General features: G+C 32.1%; 1 protein-coding gene across 3 annotated transcripts in view; it reads left to right on the plus strand.

Annotated features, from left to right (window-relative positions):
* LOC123545201 (homeobox protein Meis1-like) overlaps window positions 1-23,088 on the plus strand; it is a 153,572-nt gene that overhangs the window by 30,997 nt on the left and 99,487 nt on the right. For all 3 annotated transcript variants that reach the window (XM_045331546.2, XM_045331544.2, XM_045331545.2), the window contains 4 exons: window positions 903-1,050; window positions 2,265-2,315; window positions 3,297-3,347; window positions 4,125-4,277. In XM_045331546.2, coding sequence (XP_045187481.1) covers window positions 903-1,050; window positions 2,265-2,315; window positions 3,297-3,347; window positions 4,125-4,277 — 403 coding nt within the window. The remainder of the gene's footprint in view (window positions 1-902; window positions 1,051-2,264; window positions 2,316-3,296; window positions 3,348-4,124; window positions 4,278-23,088) is intronic.

The raw sequence follows: 23,088 nt of genomic DNA on the forward strand, positions 1-23,088 counted from the left end.
CTTATATATAATGTTAAAACATGTATATTTAACCTCACCGTGTTTAATTTAAGGTCAAATGTAAACACACTAATATTGAAAATTAATGTTTTAAACTAAAGCAAACGTTAACAAGCCGCTCAGGATATTACGCAAATTAAGTCAATAAATACGTTACGAATATAATATTTGTTCACGTTAACAGACATTTCAAATAACTTTTGTGAACATTAAACCATTGATAACATATGTCCGATATGAGGATACATTTCATCTCGACAATAGCTCGTCAATATGCCTGTTAAACAAATCTGTGGTAATTGATATATCAACTATCCATAACACATAGACTACACACAATATCTATCATTTTACACATATATTTGACAATTCATCAACACAGGGAAAAAATGTGGAATACCTTTAGCGATCACATATTCAGTAAACTATGTGATAAAACACAGAAACACGAGTGATGCTCCGGGCCAAACATCAATACATAAACTTGATAACCAGCAAAACAAAATGGCTGGCCGATATGTATTAACATATTTTTGTAAACACGCAAGAAAACCATTTATTTCCCAAACGACATAAACAAACTGGATAACACTGCTTTTCGCATCTGTCTCAAGAAACATAATTAATTACACTGAATAAATATAAAATTAGGAATTTATTCCATTTAAAAAAATAAATTAAATTAAATATACTGGTCAACGCGGGTAAAAAAGTTGGTTCAGTTTAACAATGAATATGTCTCTCAATTTTCTTATTTAGATAGATAAAAATGAAACAATATACTTAGTAAACGATACAAAAAACGGAAAAGAGGGAATAAAAAATATTAATATTTTTAAAAACAAAAAACTTAGATTCTGGCAAGATGTAAAATCATTTGGAAATTTTTGTATGTGTTTTAGGCACCCGTTATTCCCATTGTTGGCGCTCATATTTGAGAAATGTGAATTGGCAACGTGCACACCCCGAGAGCCCGGGGTTGCTGGCGGGGACGTGTGCTCATCAGAGTCTTTCAATGAAGATATAGCAGTTTTTAGTAAACAGGTCCTGGTACGTATGTTTTTGTTCTTTTTCTTAAAAAAAAAAAACCCGCGACCGACTCCGTCTTACTTATTGTTGTCTTTCTTAGTTTTTTTCTTTTTATTAAAAGTAGGACCTTTTTTATCAAAAGTAGGACCTCTGTTTTTTTCAATTATGCTTTAAGAAAATACTGGTACAGTAAAAATCGCTTTTGTACACTTCATACAGTTAACCTTCTAAGCCCATTTTCTCATTTATAAAACAAACAATTGCTTTAGTATACATTGCAGTTTCGGTTAAACTCTTAAAATCTTAAATCCGCTGTAAAGTGACCCTTGTCTCGACTTTTAATATTATAACATTTACAATGATTAATCAGGATAACAGTTCATATTTATACAATCAAAAAATAACATTATTTATACTTTAGAAGTGATTAAAACGATTAGTTTCAATTTAAAGAATAGGTTTATTCTACCTTGAACAAAACATGGTTGTGTGGAATTTAAATTCAATAAAACCATAAAAAGGCAATAACCACGCTGATCCGCAATGCATAAATTATTTTAATAAGAATGTATTTAACTTTAAAGGTTTTATTTCTTAAACCGATTTACGGGACTTTTTTTTAATTTTTATATTAAGTGTATTTTATACATTTAAAATTGCGGTGAATCATAAGCCAGCAAATGGTCTCGTGTAGATATAGCTAGTCATTTTTATTACCCAACTTACGCAATAAATTGACAATTCGGGTTGTATTTAAACATTAAAGGTCGTTACAACGATCATAGTTATAATGACTAAAGCCCGTATCGCGAATGTTGGGACGAACTTCCAGCAATAAAAACAAATTACAGGCATTGTCCTCCCACAACATGTATTGCAAAAACCTGATAATGCTTCCAGGCCAAAATATATCATGTTTTCTCTCGGCGAAATCCTACCAGGACACATATTTTTTGTTGATTAATTTAAATGTATTTTTAGAATTCTGTTACATATTGTAACGGAAAGATTTTTTTCTAAAGAATCTCAGTGTAATTTGGAGTGTTTATTTTCTATACGGGGATGCTTCAGTCAGACTGCTCCATACAAAATTGTTGTGTTGATATTTCAAAAGGTATCATGACAACAATAAAACCTATTCCATACCACATTTGTTGTAAAAGCGTATGTAAAAATGAGTATGACAGATTATTTGTGGGAAAAATCTAACTTTATTTTTCCTATCTTATCCGCAGGCACGATCGGATAAACCCTTATTTTCATCAAATCACGAGCTGGATAGTCTGGTAAGTTGTTATTTATGCTAGTTATTTCCTGGTTCTTTTTCAGTTTCTTTTATACTTTATTCCTTAATAACTTGTCCACTTTTTACTCATAAAATAGATATTAATTCACGCTTCAAACATGTTCGCACTAAAAGTGTCAAACTATGAAATAAAACGATGGAACTTTATACAGTACAGTGAGGAGTGTCAGAAACATAGCCCAAAATATACGTCTATTTAAAATACTAGTCTGTAAAACCGAGATAACATTCCGCAAATAAGTATCATGATACAAATGGGTTCAACATGTATAGCACATCGGCAGATTGAAATCCTAAACCCGCCGAGATTGTTATGATAAACAGCCCCGGTCAAAACTCAGCGTTTTCCCTGGCATAAAATGTACTTTCTTTACACGTCTAGCGATGAAAATTACTAGTGTTTGAATTACCTTTTCAGTTCGTCTAATGTCATACATGTAATAAAAATCGCGCAAATTTTCGCATTTTTATATCGAGTTAAAGTATCCGTAGAATTGAAACTTTCAACGAACCATAGTCTGTTGCATATTTTGTTCTGAAATAATGGCAAAGTAAAACACATGGCTCGTTTAGAAATATACAAGTATACTAATAAGCTAGCAGATGGAAAAGATCTCTAATGCGAATCTTTAGGCATTCGTCTAGAGGTGTTAATTTCCTTAGAATCGACGGGAATCTTAGACCAGATTGAACACAGGGGTTTCCAATATGGCCGATGCAATTAAATTCTCACTAGCGCCGCCAATTGACACCTTGTCCTAATTTTAACCATCGTCTCTTTTATCTGGCACATTTGTAATTTCTTTTTCGAAATATGCAACCTAAAATCTAATTTACATAATGTGTTATTACATAGTTAAAATTTATTGTTATTTTCTATACATATAACTTCATTTTTATTTTATTATGCATATAACTTGGCTTATTTTAACTTCATTTTTTTTTATTCAATTCCCTATAGATGATACAGGCGATTCAAGTTCTACGTTTCCATTTATTGGAGTTAGAAAAGGTAATATTTTATGCTGTATTTTGTTTAGTCTTATAAGTAGTACTCGACGGGAAGTATTTAATCCAGGCTGTTACAATACTTAATAAAAACAATAACATATTTCATTAACAATTTTGCCGCATGCATAAATATATCAGACACTGACTGCCGTATTTAAATACAGTACTGAAAATATATAATTACTCATTGATATATTAGTTTTTTTTTCGTCAAAACGTTGGATAGGAATACACTTGAATTTGCGCAGTGTACAAATTAAATCACCTACGTCTGAGGTTTTGAATGTTATCTCCGATAATATTCTCTAAACTTAACAATTTTGTAATGTAGGACCAGATACGACCTTCCGGACGCACAAAAATCCTTCCTGATAAGAAATAAGCTAACAAATTTACTCGCCTTAAAATATTTGTATTTGTGCTGGTTTATGAGAGCAAATAAAAGATTTTATCGAGATTTTCTTAACATTAGCAAGGACAATTACGCCAGATATAATGATAATCTTCTAATATCATGAAATGTATACTACCAAACAGAGATAAAAAAACTCCTCAAAACACGATTCAGTCAACATTTATTTTATTAAACTGCATTGTTACAATATTATAAAATGATTACTGAAACTTACCCAGCCTGTAAAATGAAAGATGAACTATTTCCGTGTCCTGTTGTAAGAAATGTATACATAATTAAGTGAAATGAATTTATCAAAATAATTAATTACATTTGTTTCTACAATTCAAGTCATGAACATATTGTTTTGGTTTATTATTTCAGGTTCACGAATTGTGTGACAATTTTTGCCATCGATATATTAGTTGTTTAAAGGGCAAAATGCCTATAGACTTAGTGATTGATGAACGCGAGGGTACAGGAAGTACTACGTCAAAAAGCCCGGAAAACCCGGACCCTACAGACCTGCAGGACCCGGTAAGTTTGCTTTTTCCATTTTCATTTCACAAATATAGATTTGCTGTGGAATTTTATTATGTGACTTTCAATGTCTGTAGGTCCCTTGGTATGAAACTTATTCTAGTCACCTAAAGTGTATTTAGGAGCAGGAAAAAAGTCATTGGCACGGTCAATATTTTTACCATTTTCATGAGAAATAGCGCCCCATTCTCCTGCCTGACCCGAGACAGAACAAACCAAGATATTGTATTGATCTCCAGCCTATCTCTATAAATCAAATGCAATTGTTTATTTGTGCGAAAAATTCGCCAATATCACTTAAGTGACTATATTTGGACGTATGGGATTGATTCGGAGATACTCAACAAAATCGTAATGGATATAAATAATAACAGTTTAAAACCACACAATTCAGTTCCTTACACTAGACTTGCAAATGTTTAATACTAAAATAAATAATAACCAGTCGCCCTCTTAGAAATAACTTGAATTAAAAATATGTTTATGAGATGTAAGTTAGATAGTAAGAAATCAGATAATTATTTTACTACACTATTTACGAGTATTGACACAGCAGTGTGGATAAATAACGTGTAATTGATCATTGGCCTCGCCTGTTCTGGACAGTTTTGACAGACCAATATACTCATCACAAATGACACATCCTCGGGGATTTTACACGATTTATTACACATTTTGTGTTGATTGTGTGTAGATCCCTGTCCCACTGCATTATCTGGCAAGTTTTGAAAATAATTGGGAAAACATCTGACAAGTTTGTGAAACATAAATTGCAAAATAACAAATTAACTCGACTAATGATTGCATATTTAAACATACAAAGTGGTTAGGGTGCGCACCACACACAGCGATGTACTAATGTTGGTGATTTATAAACAAAATAATGGTAAAATATAATTATGTTTCGTTTTTGAACTTTTCAAAAGGAAGAAAATGCAATATAATTTACAATAGGGTTATCAGCATGGCGTGTTCATTATGGAAGGAAAAACATATCACTCCTCGTTACCGCCATATTAAAGAAATTGTAAATAATTTAAAAGGGCTGGTTTCCTTTGTTTTATGTCTCATCCTCGCAGCCAGTGTTCATTTAATTCAATACCACACACTCAATGGCATAAATTACACACACAGAATTACAGCTGAAAGAAATTGTGTATAATTTATGACAATAAAATTGGGTTCAAGTTGAAATGACGGGCATAATTAGTATTCTGTAATATGAAATCAAACTGAGCACAGCATTTGTGTTTTCAAATATTCAGGCATATATTACAGGTTACTGGGTATGTCTGTATAAAAGTGTGTGCACTAGACAGTTTACAGACATTTGATAAAATTTCTAATAAATAGTAAAACCATAATGGAAGAAACATGATACAGCAGTTTTAGAAATTCCAATAACAGACGTCTAACAGACACATATAAACGATTGCATGAACATGTAAATAGATAATAAATATGCATCATTTAAATAACATACAGAGAAATTAATAAGAATAATATATTATAATGAAAGTGTTCATTTTTATGTACTCTGTAAACATGTAAACAAAAGTAAAAATATGAATTAAACAACAAACTCTGTAAAAAGCTGACACGCTTACTTGCCACGGTTTAAAACATGAACAACAGCAATTTTTAAAAAAAATATGTTTACGATCATTTTTGAAAACTGTTACTTTTACAGATTTTTTTTACATTATGAATAATAATAATGATAACAACAGAGTTGTTGATTTCATGCGCTTCGTTTTATTAGACACGAAATCTACGTAGGTATTCTGACATCATGACCTCTGTACTAGTTTCAAAATGTCACTTTCAAAAAACATCAATGACAAGTGTGCTTTTGTTAGATTAACAAAATAAATACAACCAAATATTCGCAAAACGGAAATGATAATAATTAGTACATCACAACCTATGGTGTGAAATGGTGACAGTATCTTCAACACGTAAACTAAGAAACATTTTAAAATAAAAAAAATACTGTAATATATCGAAAATATGCGAACTGTTCTGCGCTGTCAGCAGGCTCAGAACATGTCTATCAAATAGACACCAATATTCAAAGCTCACAAACTACCCTAACGAAGGATCAAGTAGACTGTATTATCAGTAAATTGTGCTCCTGATCAGCAAAAAGGTTATGGGGTTGTTTATTAAAATGATATTGTGAACCGCATACCCTATTATTAAAATAATTTAGGTATCTTAAAGAGTGCAAGCACCTGTCTTAATTACCGTGCATTTTGAATGGAGTGTCTACAAAGCACTGAGTATTTTACCCCATGCTTCGTTGTCCGGGTGGTTGGCCTCTCCGACCAAGATTTTATCTTCAAACATACATAGTAACCGAAGCATCCAGTCCCATTTCATAGAAAACTCGGGGAAATTATCAAACAATTGACAATGGCATGGCCTCGATGTGGAGATGATTATCAACTATTTCCTTTCACGTGGGTAAGGGAATAGACCCAATTTTCTATGTGTTGTAGAAGGTCAAATCTTTTCTACAATTAGATGAACAGTTTCGCTAATAATGAGATCAGTCATTAAATTATCATTTCGTCCAAACATTGTATGATTGCCCTCGCTAATGCCTGTATTTAATGTCATTTCCTACCGCCGGTATCACTAGTGCCATGAACGCAATTCGTACTAATGTTAAACTGATTATTAAACTAGATTGCACGTGAACATTATGAATATAAAGAATATTGTATATGATTTTTTAAAACGAAAAATATTTCCTGAAACACCTCCATTTTGAATTTATATAGAAATTTACAAGCAATTTCTTCAAATATGAGGAACATATACCTGGGCGAGGAATATGGATGAAGAATATCACTGAGAACTTTGTATTTCAGTAGAGAACAATGTACATTACTATGCAGTTAAAATGGTGAATATTTCGCCTAACCTTGAGTAATTTTATCTTATACAGTAATGTTCTACTAAATAACTTAACAAAATCAAGAATATGGTAAACGTTTTAATCTTAAATAAAATGCGTATACATGTAATCAAAAGTAGGAAGAACTGTTACATGCTGTCTATGTAACATACTGTGTGTATTGTATGTACTGTACTGTAATATAGATGATATATCAAATAATAAAGCAAAAAGTAATTTATGTAACTCCTTTATTAAAACTCATTTATAACCTGTACAATATGACAGGTGTATAATTACAGATAAATATTCCTCACATGACAAGCAAGGCAGGTATTCTGTGAGTTTGCTGACCTTTATAGGGTGATATGTAAGGTTGACAATATAAAAGTTGAGTAAAATTTGAGTACATTACCACGATATATTATCGCACTAACATCTCAATAATCACTAAACTTGTTGAAAGTTATAATTTTATAGTGTTGATATGGTGAAATACTTCAGCGGTTTATCATCCTCTTCTCGCACCTGCGCGTTACCTTGCAATTTCAGCGACCCTACATTTTTGCCTACGGTCCCGTTTAAAATATGTAATTATAGTTTGAAGGTTTACGTATTTATAATTTAGTACAAAATAATTCGAGTTTGATTCATCTTCATGTAACAGCAAGATTTGTATCTTTACTTACTATCATTTTTATAGATTTCATTCCCTTATGTTACCACTAAAACCTAATAAACCATAATTACATGGTAATCTATATATTCAGATGAATTATTTGCGTGGAGTCTTGCTGCAAGTGTTGACTGCATCACATATTTATTTACAAGAAATGCAAAATTCGTGAAAGACGAGATACTGAAACAAAAACTAGTTTTTATCTGTTGTGATTTTCATGTCATATACGATTGCAGTGTCACGGTGTTTTTTATATGATCTTTGACATTCGAGTCATTACCAATGTTTAAGTTATATCTTTGATGTTATATGTAACCGTCCTCTAATTGGCCCAACGCATGCATTCTCAAACGCTGTATTCTGTCATTAACGGGGTAGTTGAAAACATGATGATGTATAATTTTACCCCTAAAACGACAACGACGGGCTATCAATGACAGTGTTTTGATTTCCAATCAGCTAAACTTAGCTTCTGGGTGTTACGGATACTCTAAAAAAATGTGCATTTTGACATTATCGAAGAATAGATCACACACCTTTAATTTTCTGGTGATTGACACTAGCATAAAAAGCACTGATTTAAAGCCATACAAAGTGAGTTATGTGTTTTAAAATGATTTATTTCCAAGATTACGGTGATCCGTTTGCGTTCAGCAAAACATCGAAAATTATTTTATTTGTGTTTAAATGGCATATTTATAAAGAAACTTTATTATTATTATTGATAGGCGTGTTTATGTGAAAATCACTCAGTTGCAAGAAATTAATATGTTTTCTATGAAGCTGTCTTTGTCATATATGATAGGCGGTTGTCAGACTGAACTGGTGGAAAACATTTATGCAGAAAGAGAAGATGTATCGGTGTAAACCCGTTTTGATTTTGTGATAAAATAGAAATATGTTTATAAGACTTGAATGACTGATCTTTTTTTACTATTGAGTAGTTTGCACATAACATACAAACTGTAAATATAGATAAATAAATAAATAAGTAGATAAAAACTTACAGGAGCCATCTATATTAGCATACATATAAAAATAGAAATGTGGCAGTTTGGTCTTTAATTTAGACCACTTTTTTAATAATTCTATAAAATAAGCACTTTTTATTACTGTACATATCTGTAATATTTTTAGACACTTCAGTCTGTACAGGTTATACCCTAGCATTAAGATATTTTCTGTTGTATTTCATAAGGATTTAACTTAAATACCTCGTCAATCGTTTGTAATATAAACTCTCTTGCTTGCAAATTAATCACGTGTAAGAATTACTTAAGGCAATATTTACTTATTACCATATCATATTGACTTGATTTTCAACTTCTTATAGTCGAGTTGATACAAATCGTGTATCAGATTTAAAGCAAATTTTAAAAAGTTTATTCCCTACAGTTTGGTTACGGTCTTAAACGAGCATTCGAATCACTTCGCTCATAAAATGTTTTATGATATTATAATTTGCAGTGATATGACGGTAGTTTCTATCGTCCCCAGGCATTTTATTCTTTTTTATCCGAAGTTAACTGAGCCGCCTCAAAAACAGTATTAAACCGTATGAAATCATATGCAAAACTTTGCCAAAGGAACAATTTAACTGAGGATACCATTCTCAAAACGGATTAATAACGCGCCAATGGCCAATGTAACGCGCCGTTCAATAACATAAAAGCACCCATCATAGGGAGGCGGGAAATTGTTCTTTGCGATTTGTAAATTTGGATGCCTTCTGACTTTTAATGAGATAGAAGAAATCCCATTTTAAATGCAAACAGACGCTCAATTTTCGTATCTGTTTCTATGCTGTGACAATGTGCACCAGAAAAAGACCGCGGCCGCCCTTCTAACAACTTCACGTGTAATCACAATGACTCCTACCTCCGCGGAACAATAACCGGAAATACTTAGCATATGCATCAGGGAGAAGAGAAGGAGAGTATTAATTTTGACTTTCGGCAACACACAAAAACTCTTCATCTAAAAATATTCAATCTCGTTGTTCGGGAAACACTTTCATTTAAGGCTGACACTAAATTAGACCCTTTATTATTGAAAAATATCGTGTATCCATAACAATTCGAGGCAGCCCTAGGGACTGTCGCCATTGTTACGTTAACACGTTATTAGCTGATGGTTTAATTGTTACTTTTACATTCAGTGTTAAGCTAGAAAATGCTGGTTGGCAATAACGCACCACTGCATGACATAAATTGATAAATTTCATTAGGAATAATCAGAAATGCATTCCTAAGACCTAGTTGTAAACAATACATGAGGAAAATCAATGGAATGTTGCAATTATCGAAGGGTTTCCACATGACAGGTCAACATAATCGTAAATACCGCGAGTGTATGCAATTAAAAAATGCCTATATTTACAGGGGTTGTTTAAATGTTTACTCTTGGTAATTGATAGAATTGATATAGTACTTTTTGTCAACGAACAACATAATGACAATAGTATTATAAGGTTTCGTAATTTATACATAGAATATAGTTTATTAAAGTGACATTGTGTTTAAAAACATTTAAAAACACATGACTCTAATGAATGAACGGTAAAAATATATCCACAAATCACAAGAATATACCTAGACTGTCAAAATTAATGGACCGACTAACACTCGATGGCCCCTACCTTTCTGCAGTTTGAGACGACAATGAAATTCATAAATTATATACAAGGAACGACTTTGATCAAATTACCTCTATCAGTATAACAAAGAAACCGAAAACAAGTTTAAAATGTGATACTTTATGAAAATGTTGTCATAAAAATCATAAACACTGATCCTTCAAAACTTTGAGAGCGAGTCTTCCTATAGTACAGCTGTCACTTCAGAAATAAAATTTTAATGAAATACATTGAGAATATTAATTGAAAGTTTGAGATAATAAATGAAATTCACGTGTCTGAATAGATATAGCTTGCTCAGGAAAAAGATATGATAACTAAGCACATCTAATGATAACTAAGCACATCTATGTCTAACATTCATTTAAATTTGTTAACACGTATTTTCCTGCAAATGATACAAAAAGAGAAAAAATAATCAATTCAGCAGACCCGTATATTATCCCATTATGTATAAATATATATTAGTAACTTTATTTTGGTACAACATATTACATATGCAAAACTACCACCGAAACATCAAGTAAATATTCAGTATTACAAAATGATAAAAGTTTAATGTCTAGCGAATGAATATATTTTAAAAAAAAAACACACACACACACAACTATTGACTATATTCAGCAAATATGCTATAAAAAGAAAATGTAGCTGCCCTGGTGGCCACTGTTCTGTATATGGCATAGTATATTTTACCTGGGTTGGGTCTAAAGTTTGAATACGGAAAACAAAAGGCTTGCTTAAAAGGGAAAATAGTACCAGTTTACTTACAGTACTAATGGAACACCATGGTGTCGATAAAATTTTGTAAACGCCATTGTAGTACTAATTTCGGACAGGTCAAGAGTTTGGTCAAATAAAAGCGGTCACTATCAGTGGGATGGTGCTTGATCCTTCACGTTATTCTATAAAGTTTTACTTACTTTGTCTACTTTTGAATACGTTATGGAAGGGAGGCAAAATTATGCGAATGTTTAGCTGTTAATATTAAAGTCAGTGAATAATATATTTGATAAAATGTTTTTTTTTGTCTCCGTTTTTCGATAATACTTGCAAAAATAAGCATCAGTTTCTTATAAACACAAGTTTCTTCGACATAAACTGTTACTTCTTTACACATTCAGAACACGGCGTTTTAAAACAGCAATTACACAAATCCGGTCAGTGAACATGCATTTTCCGAGAGAAAGAGTGCTATATCCTATATCTAAGGTGAATGTATAACAGATGTTTGGAAGTTTTCTGCCAGCAGGTGAAACTACGCGTTGATATTCTTCTCTCGGGATATATTTACACTGTAAATCTCTATCCGGTTGCAACAAGGCTAATACTTTCACTCTAATTAAACTTCTGAGTTCATAAGAGTTTTGAAAATATTCTTAGAAAGTTTTCTGAAGGGAAAACGTTCGTTGTAAAGGCAGTATTATCAAAATGACTTTGCACCATATCTTGTATTGTTATTACTTTATATCATTACATTGTTGGAATATTTATATTATAATGAGCTATTGTATTTTCTGTATCAATATTTCTATGCCTAAAGACTTCAGAGGTTAAGCATCGAAATATTGGTACAGCAGTTATTTTAAGAGTAATGCATGCCAACAGAAACCATGCAGGGTGGTGAGAAAATAAAACAAGTCCAGTGAAAAAAAATCCGAATCTTTTTGGGAAGTAGGTGGGGAAATAAATCCTTGAAATCACTTCCAAATACATATGCAACATTGTTGAAGACACAGGTCCAGGGAGGCATTGCGGTGTTGCTATACTTGTGTTTTTGTGTGTTATTGTGTGTTTTATTTCTCTCAAAACTCCCTGCGATTTCTGTTTGCATTCATTGAACTCTTACAGTAGCTTAAAAGCTCGATGAAAAGCAAAAAAAAAGCAAAACAAGAAACAAAGTTGTGTCGTATGTATGGGGAAGTGTATATCAAGGACTTATATTTACTCGCAAATAAGATTAGAATAAATTCTATAAGGAAACTATTACGGCTTTAGTGGCGTAGTACCACAAAAAAATTGCCGTCGAACTTTAAAAACACGTTTCTAAATATAGTAACTGGGCTTAAAAATCTCACCCTGATCATTGGTTTCTCGTTGACAGGAGCACTCAATGTACTCGATGAACGCTTGGAATGGCCGGTGACGTCAGACGATGTGACCTTGACCTTTGATCTTCAACTCAGTACCACCATTCAACGACTCACATTGCACCCTGGAATCTCTGTATCAAGTTCATCACGGGATGCCATTTGTGGAAAACTCATATCAAATATATCGTAAATAGACGGACCACATCCAAGGGACTCAACTTCACTAAAATATGAAAATCGACATGCCTATCGCAGTGGTGGTTTGTTATTTAAAAATACGTGCTTTAAAAATTATTTGCAAGAAGTTCAATTCTGGACATGCAACGCCAACACCAGTTTCTTACTGGCTATGAAGATCTATTTGATTATTTCTCAATTTCCAAAATATGATGAGAAATTTGCAAATGTCTAGTCAAAGTATATACAATGTGCTATATTTAATCATGTATCATTTTGAAGGAGCATCTGGAAAGTCTGCGTTTGTTATACATACGTTTTTCATGAACAGCTTTCCCAGTGTGCAACAGCTAGGCTTCGGAAGCAACTGTGAAGTTTAATAAGCCGTGAAATAATTTTCATAAGTACTGTTTGCAATGGGTTTGTGAGGACTACGTAGCGGAGTCTTGGATCTCAATTAGCCTAAATTAGGTCGGGAAGATGAAAGAATTGTTCATTATCATTCATAAAATTCAATTTATATTTTCACGTGTGATATAATGTATCTTAATTATGTATTAGTTTGTCAGTTACTGTTAAACATTGCATAACTTTTCCTCATGAAATATCTTTATTGAGTGTTAGTGAGACATTCGGATAGCTTTTATTTTTTGCATTCAGTGCATAGATACTATTTAAAACGATAATTCTAAAATAAATATATATTTTTGGAAAATTCGGAGAATGAATTTTTACAGGTACAAAACAGCAGGAAATTACATCTAGCCTGTTTGAATGGCAGGTACATTACTCACATAATAGCCTTGGTAAATTGAATGAATTGATATATCTAAAGTGTTTCCAGCAAAGATGATGAACATGATCTACAGTTAACGAGAACATATTTCATTTTGTTAAATTTTATTGTCAAACATACTGTAAATGTTTCATCTATTACCATTACATTTTGAAAATGATGACCAATATTTTTGCCTGTATTATGTAACTTTAGTAAATGTTTTGTTTTATAACTAAAACAATAAAATAAAACAATCATCTGTCATATGTTAGGGAAAGGGAAATAAGACTTTATGTTACTTATTTATATGTAAATAATGTTGAAGTATATTTATATTTAAACATTTGATGATTGGGCTCATTTCAAGAGTTACTGATGTAACCTGGGTAGAAACCTTGAATAACTACATACATGCAATTGGTATTATTTACAAGGGCCTGACCATTATAAAACGTTGAAGGAAAAGTATGTTGGAAAATTCTGTATTTTGTAAGCACTATGAAATTTCTCCTTTAAGGTGTACATGTATACTGTTATATCTGTATAAAATTTACTAAGGATAACATGTTTTGTTGGAAATGACAACAATTTTCAAGACTGAAATCCCATTATACAAAGTTTCTACCTAGAAATGTGAAATTATTTACACATTTTAATCAAACAGCATAATATCACGTGTTTTCTTCATTTCAGAAATCCTATGTCTTCTGTCATATGTGCTCTAATTAACAAAAACTTCCAAAAATGGTCATATTAAAATTTTTTTAGTCAAAATAATCTGTAAAACACACTGAAAATTAAACATTAACCAAATTCCTATGTAAAGCCACACATAAATTCAAATTGATCTTTTTTTTCTTAGCAAGTTCTGCTTTACCATTAATGGAAGTTATTTGCCAGATAATGTATCATACATTGACCAAAACAGTTCAATAAATGTTCTTATGTACAGTAGTGTCTGAGCTGTTCTGTTTGGGACAAATTAAAAGATGACCTTTTCCTCAGACTTTTTGACATCATCTTTTTTAATTAAGTGAAAAAAGTAAAACAATGCCTTTTTAACATGTTTTTCCTTCCTTAAAGCAGTACATGTCAGAGTCTGGAGAAATTCATCTTTTGTTGAATATGTTGTTTTGTTAGCATTTAATATTATTTCTTTACTTCTTTATATACAATTGCCTACTAGAATTACTGTTGTCATAATAAATGGCATTTCACTTTTATTGACTTTATCAAGTTCATAGCAACACTGTGTTCTGTTCTTAGATTTTACTTCTATTCACATTTTAATACTATATCTGTTGTTTTACTTTTACATAGAAAATAATGACTAAAAGGTGCTGCTTTCGTTGTTGGTAAAACATTTTTATATGTTTTTTACTTACCTCCTTGCTTACAATTAACAGAATTGATAGGACACTGAAAATATGTTAGAAGGACAATACAAAAAATGTATATTGAATTTATGTTTTTTGGTTAGATTATGGTTTTTTTTTTTTAATTTAAAACATTTTGTTCCATTGTACTGTATCAGAAGCATTCCAGATTGTGTATAAACATGTAACTAATTATATATAATAATTTTATTTACTAAACAAACCCTCTTTTTCATAATACAGAAACTGGGTCCCTCAGACTTTAGTCTAAATGAAATACTGTAAAATAGTTTAATTTACAAAGTCACCAAATTTCATGGTTTCAGTTAAAATGGCATTTTCGTGGGGATATGAATTAGTTAATTTAAGATTTTGAATAGAAAATAAATGGAAATTTACTTGTCTGTTGGGGTTTAAATTTCATGGATTGACTCGACACCAGAAAAGTAGACCCCCAGGTATATAAATGTTGTCATGTTAATTAAACATGATTTCTAGAAAACAGTAATAATACTTAACTCTGTTACTAAGCAACCTTCTTAACAGGTAAGCCTTTATTATATATGGTAAAATATGTGCTGTGACAGTTTTCCACCTGATGAAAATATTTAAATTATTGCTAAATTATCATATCGATGTTTTGAATGTACTTGTTATCTTCAATTACTAATGCAAATCCTGCCAAAGTGCCATCCCCACAACAAAAAGGTATATCAAAGGCTGAACATTATTTTTATGTTTTCTGTTACATTATATTATATTTGCAACTCTGTTTCGAATTAAATTTCAACACTAGGATTCATTAGCCAAGTTAAATAGTCGTTTATATTCAGATAATCATTGCTCTAGGAAGATAGGAGGGCTATTTGATATCCTTCTGTACTGTTCTGTACCTGAAAAGCCTGTATAGTCTGTTTCAAATTAGTGTGCCATTTTCTGTTTTGTTATTTTTTACAGAAGCGGCTTTTTATTTTTAGCTGCTGGCTCAGTTGAACCATTTGCAAACTCCTCTCTTTTAATGCAACTATGTACCATTCTAGAGCTACTTTGTATTGTCTCTGTACGAGTATGAAATATGGGACAGATTTATATGGTTTGGGGACAAAAATTCAATTTTTGTGAGAGAACATTTAATATTCAGAAAATAATTTTGATGTTTTCATATCAGTACATCACAGAACATATAATTACAAGAAATTTCATAATTTGGTTTAGGTAAAAAAGTTTAAACAATTGATCCTGTAGCCCAGGTTTCTAGTGGACATTTTAAAAACACCCAAGGTCTAGTTCTAGCTGACTGATTTATTAGTTGCTTTCAAAAGAGAATGTTGGAGGTTTTGCTAAAGGTTTGTGTTGTCTACTATTTAGTGCCATTTCAAATACAGTTCATTGATGTATTTTCTCTGTCATTTGAGTACAATTATATTGCTTTTTAGATATATCTTTTGTAAATATGTTTTCAAATATTGACATTTACATTCTTGTAATATTGCGAAGTACATATTATATCGTTTTTAAAATGTCTTTTTTATCAATTATTGTATACTCTCTCACTTTATACTGCTATTTTATTCCACATTTGTTATATGGGTGAGCTATATATATATTTTAACTCTTTAGGGCCAATATCTAATAATGCTTTAAGCCTACATTGCAGTCTCAAGTTTCTTAAGCCTGGCAGCTTTTAGAAAATAGCGAAATGTTTGTGTCCAGGTCTTCATAACATAAACAGTTAAAACCCATTTATTCTGAAATTTAAGTAATTTCAACATGGGCAACATCTTTCTTTGATACCCTGGGCCGAAAATGTGGGCTGATTGCATTGTTATGTTTAGTCCAGTTCATTGCTTTGTACCAGAAAGAATACATTTTCCCATGCATCAGGTGTAACTAAGTCAGTTTTAACATTCTACCATATGAGAGTGACTTTCAAAATGTAAGAAATGTTGAAGAAACATTTTTATTGTTATGCACATGTGTCTTTGAAATATTCATTTTTGGGTACAGGAGAAATGATTAAAACCATATTTAAAGCCTTTGAATAATTATGGTAATTTCCACTAAGATTTGAAATGTTTTTGTGAAACAGACTTTATTTAGAAAAAACATTTTCTACAGACTTATGACAAATTTCCTAATTTTTTTTCACCTAAATGGAAGGTAATATGACTAACTAAACAATTCTATAATGTTTTACTCTGACCCCATTTTCTGAACAGAAAACCGTATAGGTCAAACATATTAAATTGGGGCAAGTTTGGTTTAGGTTACTAAGTACAAAAAGAAAACTGACTTGGTGTACATTTGATTCAGTATAATTTGTTTATATTCAGAAGTATGTGAACCTTTAAATGTGTAATGAACACTAAAAATGTCCAAGACATTTATATGTGAGTTAATTGTGTTATATTTGGTGCAAAGTCAGTTATTTGTTAATAAATGGTCAGACTGATCAATTAGTTTTATTATTATTATGAAAATAAAAATCAGTTTTTAGCTGTTAGACACTCAAGGCCTAGGTATAATTCACATTGAATTTCTCACTCATTTTTTAACATTAAAACAAGGTATTCTTCATTACATTAAGTGTTTTATACTTATTGTGTCATTTAAAACCAGGATTTCTTAGTTGCATTAATTAAGTGTTTTGTACATATTGTGACAGTGCCATAATAATGTCTGGTACAACTAATTATACTAATGTGTATGAAAAAATTTAGTAGTTCTTGTCTTAGAAAACATAAAGGATTGCACATTTGCCTTCAAAATGTTCTTACATTGTTTAGTTCTACCTGCCTTTAACAATCATGCTTATCATTACAAACTTTTCTATAGGACAGAGAACAAACCAAAATCTAGCGGAGTAACATTTAAAAGCCTATTTAGAATAAAAATACCAAAAGGAGAACATGACAAGGAAGCATTGAATGTATAACACTTTTGTTCCCTATTACACCATAACATCTGATAAGTACCAGACAAGAAAAAGCAAGAATTGCCAATCCTAATTGTTTTAATTCATGCACATAGAAAATACTTATTATTGATTATGTCTCTTTTTATTTTATTTGATTGAAAATGGACTGCAAAGGGTGAAATGACATGTGTACCATTTACTATGGCTGTAAACATTAAAATAATACACATAGAGCTGATGATAAGATCAGAAAATTCTCATTGGAACCAAACATAATTTCTGTTAGGAAAACACAAATAACTGTAAGAATTTCTAATTCAATATACTTCCCTTGTTAGTGCCCCCAACCTCTTGGCCTCCTGTGTTATGGTTCATGCATCTGGTATTTTAAGAATCAACTTCTCCAGGAATAGGCTCACCTCATTATACTGTCAACAGCAGCAGCACATGGGAAGACATGCCAAATTACACCCTTGGAATTCTCAATAGTATACTCTCTAAACAGTGAAAACCTCAAATACTCTCTAAACACAGAAACTACAAAAAATTCAGGTAATGGATTTCAGATTTGAATTAGAAAAAAAACACACTCATGATTGTAGCTTTTTCTTCTCCCTAGAAAATAAAGGAAAGAGAAATTCAACAGTTTAATGTGTTATAAATTGAAGTAAAATTACTATGACAACAGTACAGTAGAAAGACAAGCATTGAAACAAGTGTTTAAAGCGGCTGAATTGAAATGAAAATGCTGAATATTTTTTACATGTTAAAACAATGTATTTACCTACAAAACAATTATTTCAAAACTTTGACCTAAAACAAAACGCATTATAAAGATTTACTTACTTGATATTTTTCAAAGTGACATTTCGCATTAAACATAACTTAGCCGTGAATGCAGCTTAGCCATAACAGTAACCCATTACTATGCAAAGGTGAGATGTACAAACTTATGACAAGTTAAATAAAATGAGTAAAATGATGCATACTACAAAACAACCTTGGAATGGATAACATATGTTCATGGTAAAGGTCAGGCTTGTATGTTCACCCACTCAGTACAAGACATACACAAACACATGTAACTGTACTTGTGTGCATATATGTTGACATATTTACTTTTAACACTTTACATATTAATGCTTACGAGTAATTACTTTAAACCTTAAATCTAAAAACTTGAATGTTTCGTAATATTTGAATTTGAAATAAGCATTTAACAGAACATGATACATTTTTAACAGAAAAACAACTTTTATATCCCTGACTTCTGTCACAAATGTCTTGAATGTGTGGTACACTTAACTAGTGTATATACCAGACACAATAAATTTCCTTTTGTTTTCAATACAAATTTGGCTAAAAATGTGAATACATAATTATTACATGTAAAAGGTAAAACACTCAAAAGTTATACAACAGAGCTATAAGAGCCAACATTTTAAGGACATTTTGAATGTCAATGACAGGAATAAAAAAGTGCACCAGCTGATTGTAGGGGGAGATGAAATGTCAGCAATAAGTGTGTCCTGACAAGCTTCATGATGGCGGCCAATTTACAACAAACTGATCTACATACATCTCAATCTATGGTTTTCATACATCATTATTTTGTACATATGAGAATATAGTTGTGACAATAGCTTGACATTTCAGAATTTACAGCAGTTATAAACAATGAGATATTTACCTAATGTAGAAACATTTGGTCACCCATATAAATTGATTACATCTTTATAAAATTTCACCATAACATCATACTGCTGATTCATAGGAATGGTGAGGACCAGAAGCTAGGAGATGGGTATGTTCTGTCTCTTAGCTAAGGAATTTATCATGTCAGTTTTATTGCAAAATGTCTGTGGTTGCAACATTTTCCACCATGTTATGGTTAGGAAGTGTATTTGGAATATATAGCAAGGACAGGGGTCAGTAACTGTCCCAGCTAGAACTGAGATAGGAACAGATGGGTGGAAAAAATATCCTGGCTAGGACTGAGACAGGGACAAGACAGGGTGTTAATAAATGTCTTGGCTAGGACTGGGATAGACATGGATAATGTCCTGGTTAAAACTGAGACTGGGACAGGACATGAGTAGGAAAATGTCCCGGTTAAAACTGAGATTAGGACAGGGCATAGGTAGGTTAATATCCCGGTTAAAACTGAGATTGGGACAGGGCAGGAGTAGTTAAATGTCTTTTGTTAAAACTGAGATTCGGACAGGACATGGATAGGTAAATGTTCTGATTAAAACTAAGATTGGGGACAGGTCATGGGTAGGTAAATGTCCCGGTTAAAACAGAGATAGGGACAGGGCATGGGTAGCTTAATGTCCCGGTTAAAACTGAGATTGGGACAGGGCATGGGTAGGTAAATGTTCTGGTTAAAACTGAAATTGGGACAGGGCATGGGTAGGTAAATGTTCTGGTTAAAACTGAAATTGGGACAGGGCATGGGTAGGTAAATGTCCCGGTTAAAACAGAGATTGAGACAGGGTAGGAGTAGGTAAACGTCCCGGTTAAAACTGTGATTCGGCAAGACATGGGTAGGTTAATATCCCAGTTAAAACTGAGATTGAGACAGGGTAGGAGTAGGTAAACGTCCCGGTTAAAACTGTGATTCGGACAGGACATGGGTAGGTAAATGTTCCGGTTAAAATTGAGATTGAGACAGGGTAAGAGTAGGTAAACGTCCCGGTTAAAACTGTGATTCGGACAGGACATGGGTAGGTAAATGTTCCGGTTAAAACAGAGATTGAGACAGGGTAGGAGTAGGTAAACGTCCCGGTTAAAACTGTGATTCGGACAGGACATGGGTAGGTAAATGTCCTGGTTAAAACTGAGATTGGGACAGGGCATGGGTAGGTAAATGTTCTGGTTAAAACTTGAGATTGGGACAGGACATGGGCAGATAAATGTACTGGCTAGGACAGATGAAAGATCAAGTCAGGGATAGATAAATGTGACTGAGATGGGAAAAGGACAGGGGTTAGATAGGACTGGGATAGTGACATTTGTAGCAATATCTATGTCATATGCAAGGGATGGTTAACAAATAAAAAGACATAATGTAATGAAGTCATGTTTTTATAGTTAGGACAAGACAGTGAAGGGGTGTTATGTGAATACTGATATGTAAAAGCAGGGATGAATATGGATAAATATGTGTCAAAATTAGGACTCAGGTTATGGCTTTAACATTGTGTAAACTTGTGTAAATTTTTCTATGATTCTTGATCAGGACTTGGCTAGTGGCATAACATGATTGGGTCATTGTAATATTATGGCCATTAGTTTAGGACCTTTGAGTAAATATGTCTGGGGACTGGGGATATGGACAATGTTCTGCAGTAGTTAAAGCTATTATGCACTACTTTAATGAAATACAGAATTAACTTCAACTTTAAATTCCACTAAATTTCGCTGTATCATTCTACTCCTCCTATAATTGTAAATTGATTTATAGCAAATTCCAGGTATAATCTAAATAACCTTTAGCCAGACTCTGAAAGTCTTGGGAAAAATGAAAACAATGGTATTTTAAGTCTGAATGATTCAGTTTTGAAATACTTGGCTACCTCTTAACAGATAAAGGGGTCCAAAAGATCAGTCTTGAGCCAACAAGTTTGGAATTCAAAGATAACAAGTGATGGCAGTTCAGTGTAGAGTTGGCATCAATCTTTATCCAATCACTACAAAAAGAAGATCTTCCTATAGGAGATTCAGTGCATTGTTCCTGGGACTGCAGATTTACAAGGAAGTTGAAAAATAATTTTTCTTTTCTTATCTCACTGAAACAGAATTAGGGCTATAGGGAAAATTTATCTGCTCTGCTAACTTCAAACAAAATTATAAGAAAACTTTGGTTTGCCAGTAGAACATATAGTGACTAGAGCAGGAAAGGAGTTAAGTGTTTACTGTATTTAATTTTGCAGTAAAATAGTTTTTTTAAGCATTCATAGGTTGGCAAGGAAAACATTTTATGTTTGTTTTTTGTCTAAAATGTATTCAAGACTTGTGTAAATATAATCTAATCTCTTTATGTACAATTCTGAAATTATGTCCTTTTAAAATACTTCAGTTTTTGCTTTCAATAAACAATAAAAATGGAGAATTGTACAATGTAAAAAACTCTTTTCAAAGAAACTCAAGATAAACTGACTGTTACTAAAAATAGCTTCATATTTCAGTTTTCAAAACATATTTTAGAGAGATTCTTGTATTTTTTCCTACTTTATTGCTACTTTTAACAACTCGGCTGGTTTTAATATTTCCATTTAGCATCACCCTGCTTGCCTGCAATTATCAAGTCCATATGCTGAAATCATAGGCAAAGCATTCAATCTCTTTTGGGGCTGAGACCTCTCTCTCTCTCTCTCTCTCTCAAACAAAGGGAATTTCAATATTGCTAGATGGTATCACCCAAAGTCCTGATACATCACAACAGAAGTGATACCAATCTTGCATTGTGGTATGTACATCAAAGACAAACATCACAAGGAAACACTGATAAGCCCAAGCCTCCTACTGAGGTCAGTCTAGGTCAGAATGTTCATATCTCACAGACTGACCAGTGAATGACCACTGATAAAGATCATGGCAATCATAACAAGAGGGAAGAGATAAAATCTAAATGCAACTGTATCAACTGTAATAGAAGCTATGCTTGCAGCTGTAATGTAAATATTGCCTGATTACACACCAGAGATACTCCTCTAATAGAATGTTTGTTTTGTATGTAATATGCTAATCACCACTTGATGGGAGCCATGATTGAATGTTTGTAATAGAAATTAATTCTCATTAGCTGTTTCCAGTGATAATATCAGATAGCTGATAAGCCTAACCAATATATCGTGTGCACCAGAAGAATAATAGTTTGCAATAAACTTATTAGGCAAATACATTACAGACAAGTGTACATAAACAAATCAGTCATCGAAACCCAGGTAATATCAAGTGCTCTGCAAATAAATGTATTGATACTATTTGCTTTTTACAAAAAAAATAGTCTCTTTTTTTTTCATTACTTCACTGTAAGGATACAATGAGAAAGCAACTGTTATACCACAGCACTATAGTAAAATAGCTTCATTTGTTTTATACCATTACTGAATAATTATACATGTGCTGTATATAAATCCGTTGTCTGTAAAAATATGATATTGTTGTAGATGCTGTTGCACTAATCTAGAATATCTAGAAGACCATAACTGTAACCTGTCAATTTAAACTATAATTACCGAGAAAG

This window comes from Mercenaria mercenaria, chromosome 1 (assembly GCF_021730395.1).
Source record: "Mercenaria mercenaria strain notata chromosome 1, MADL_Memer_1, whole genome shotgun sequence".
NCBI lineage: Eukaryota > Metazoa > Mollusca > Bivalvia > Venerida > Veneridae > Mercenaria > Mercenaria mercenaria.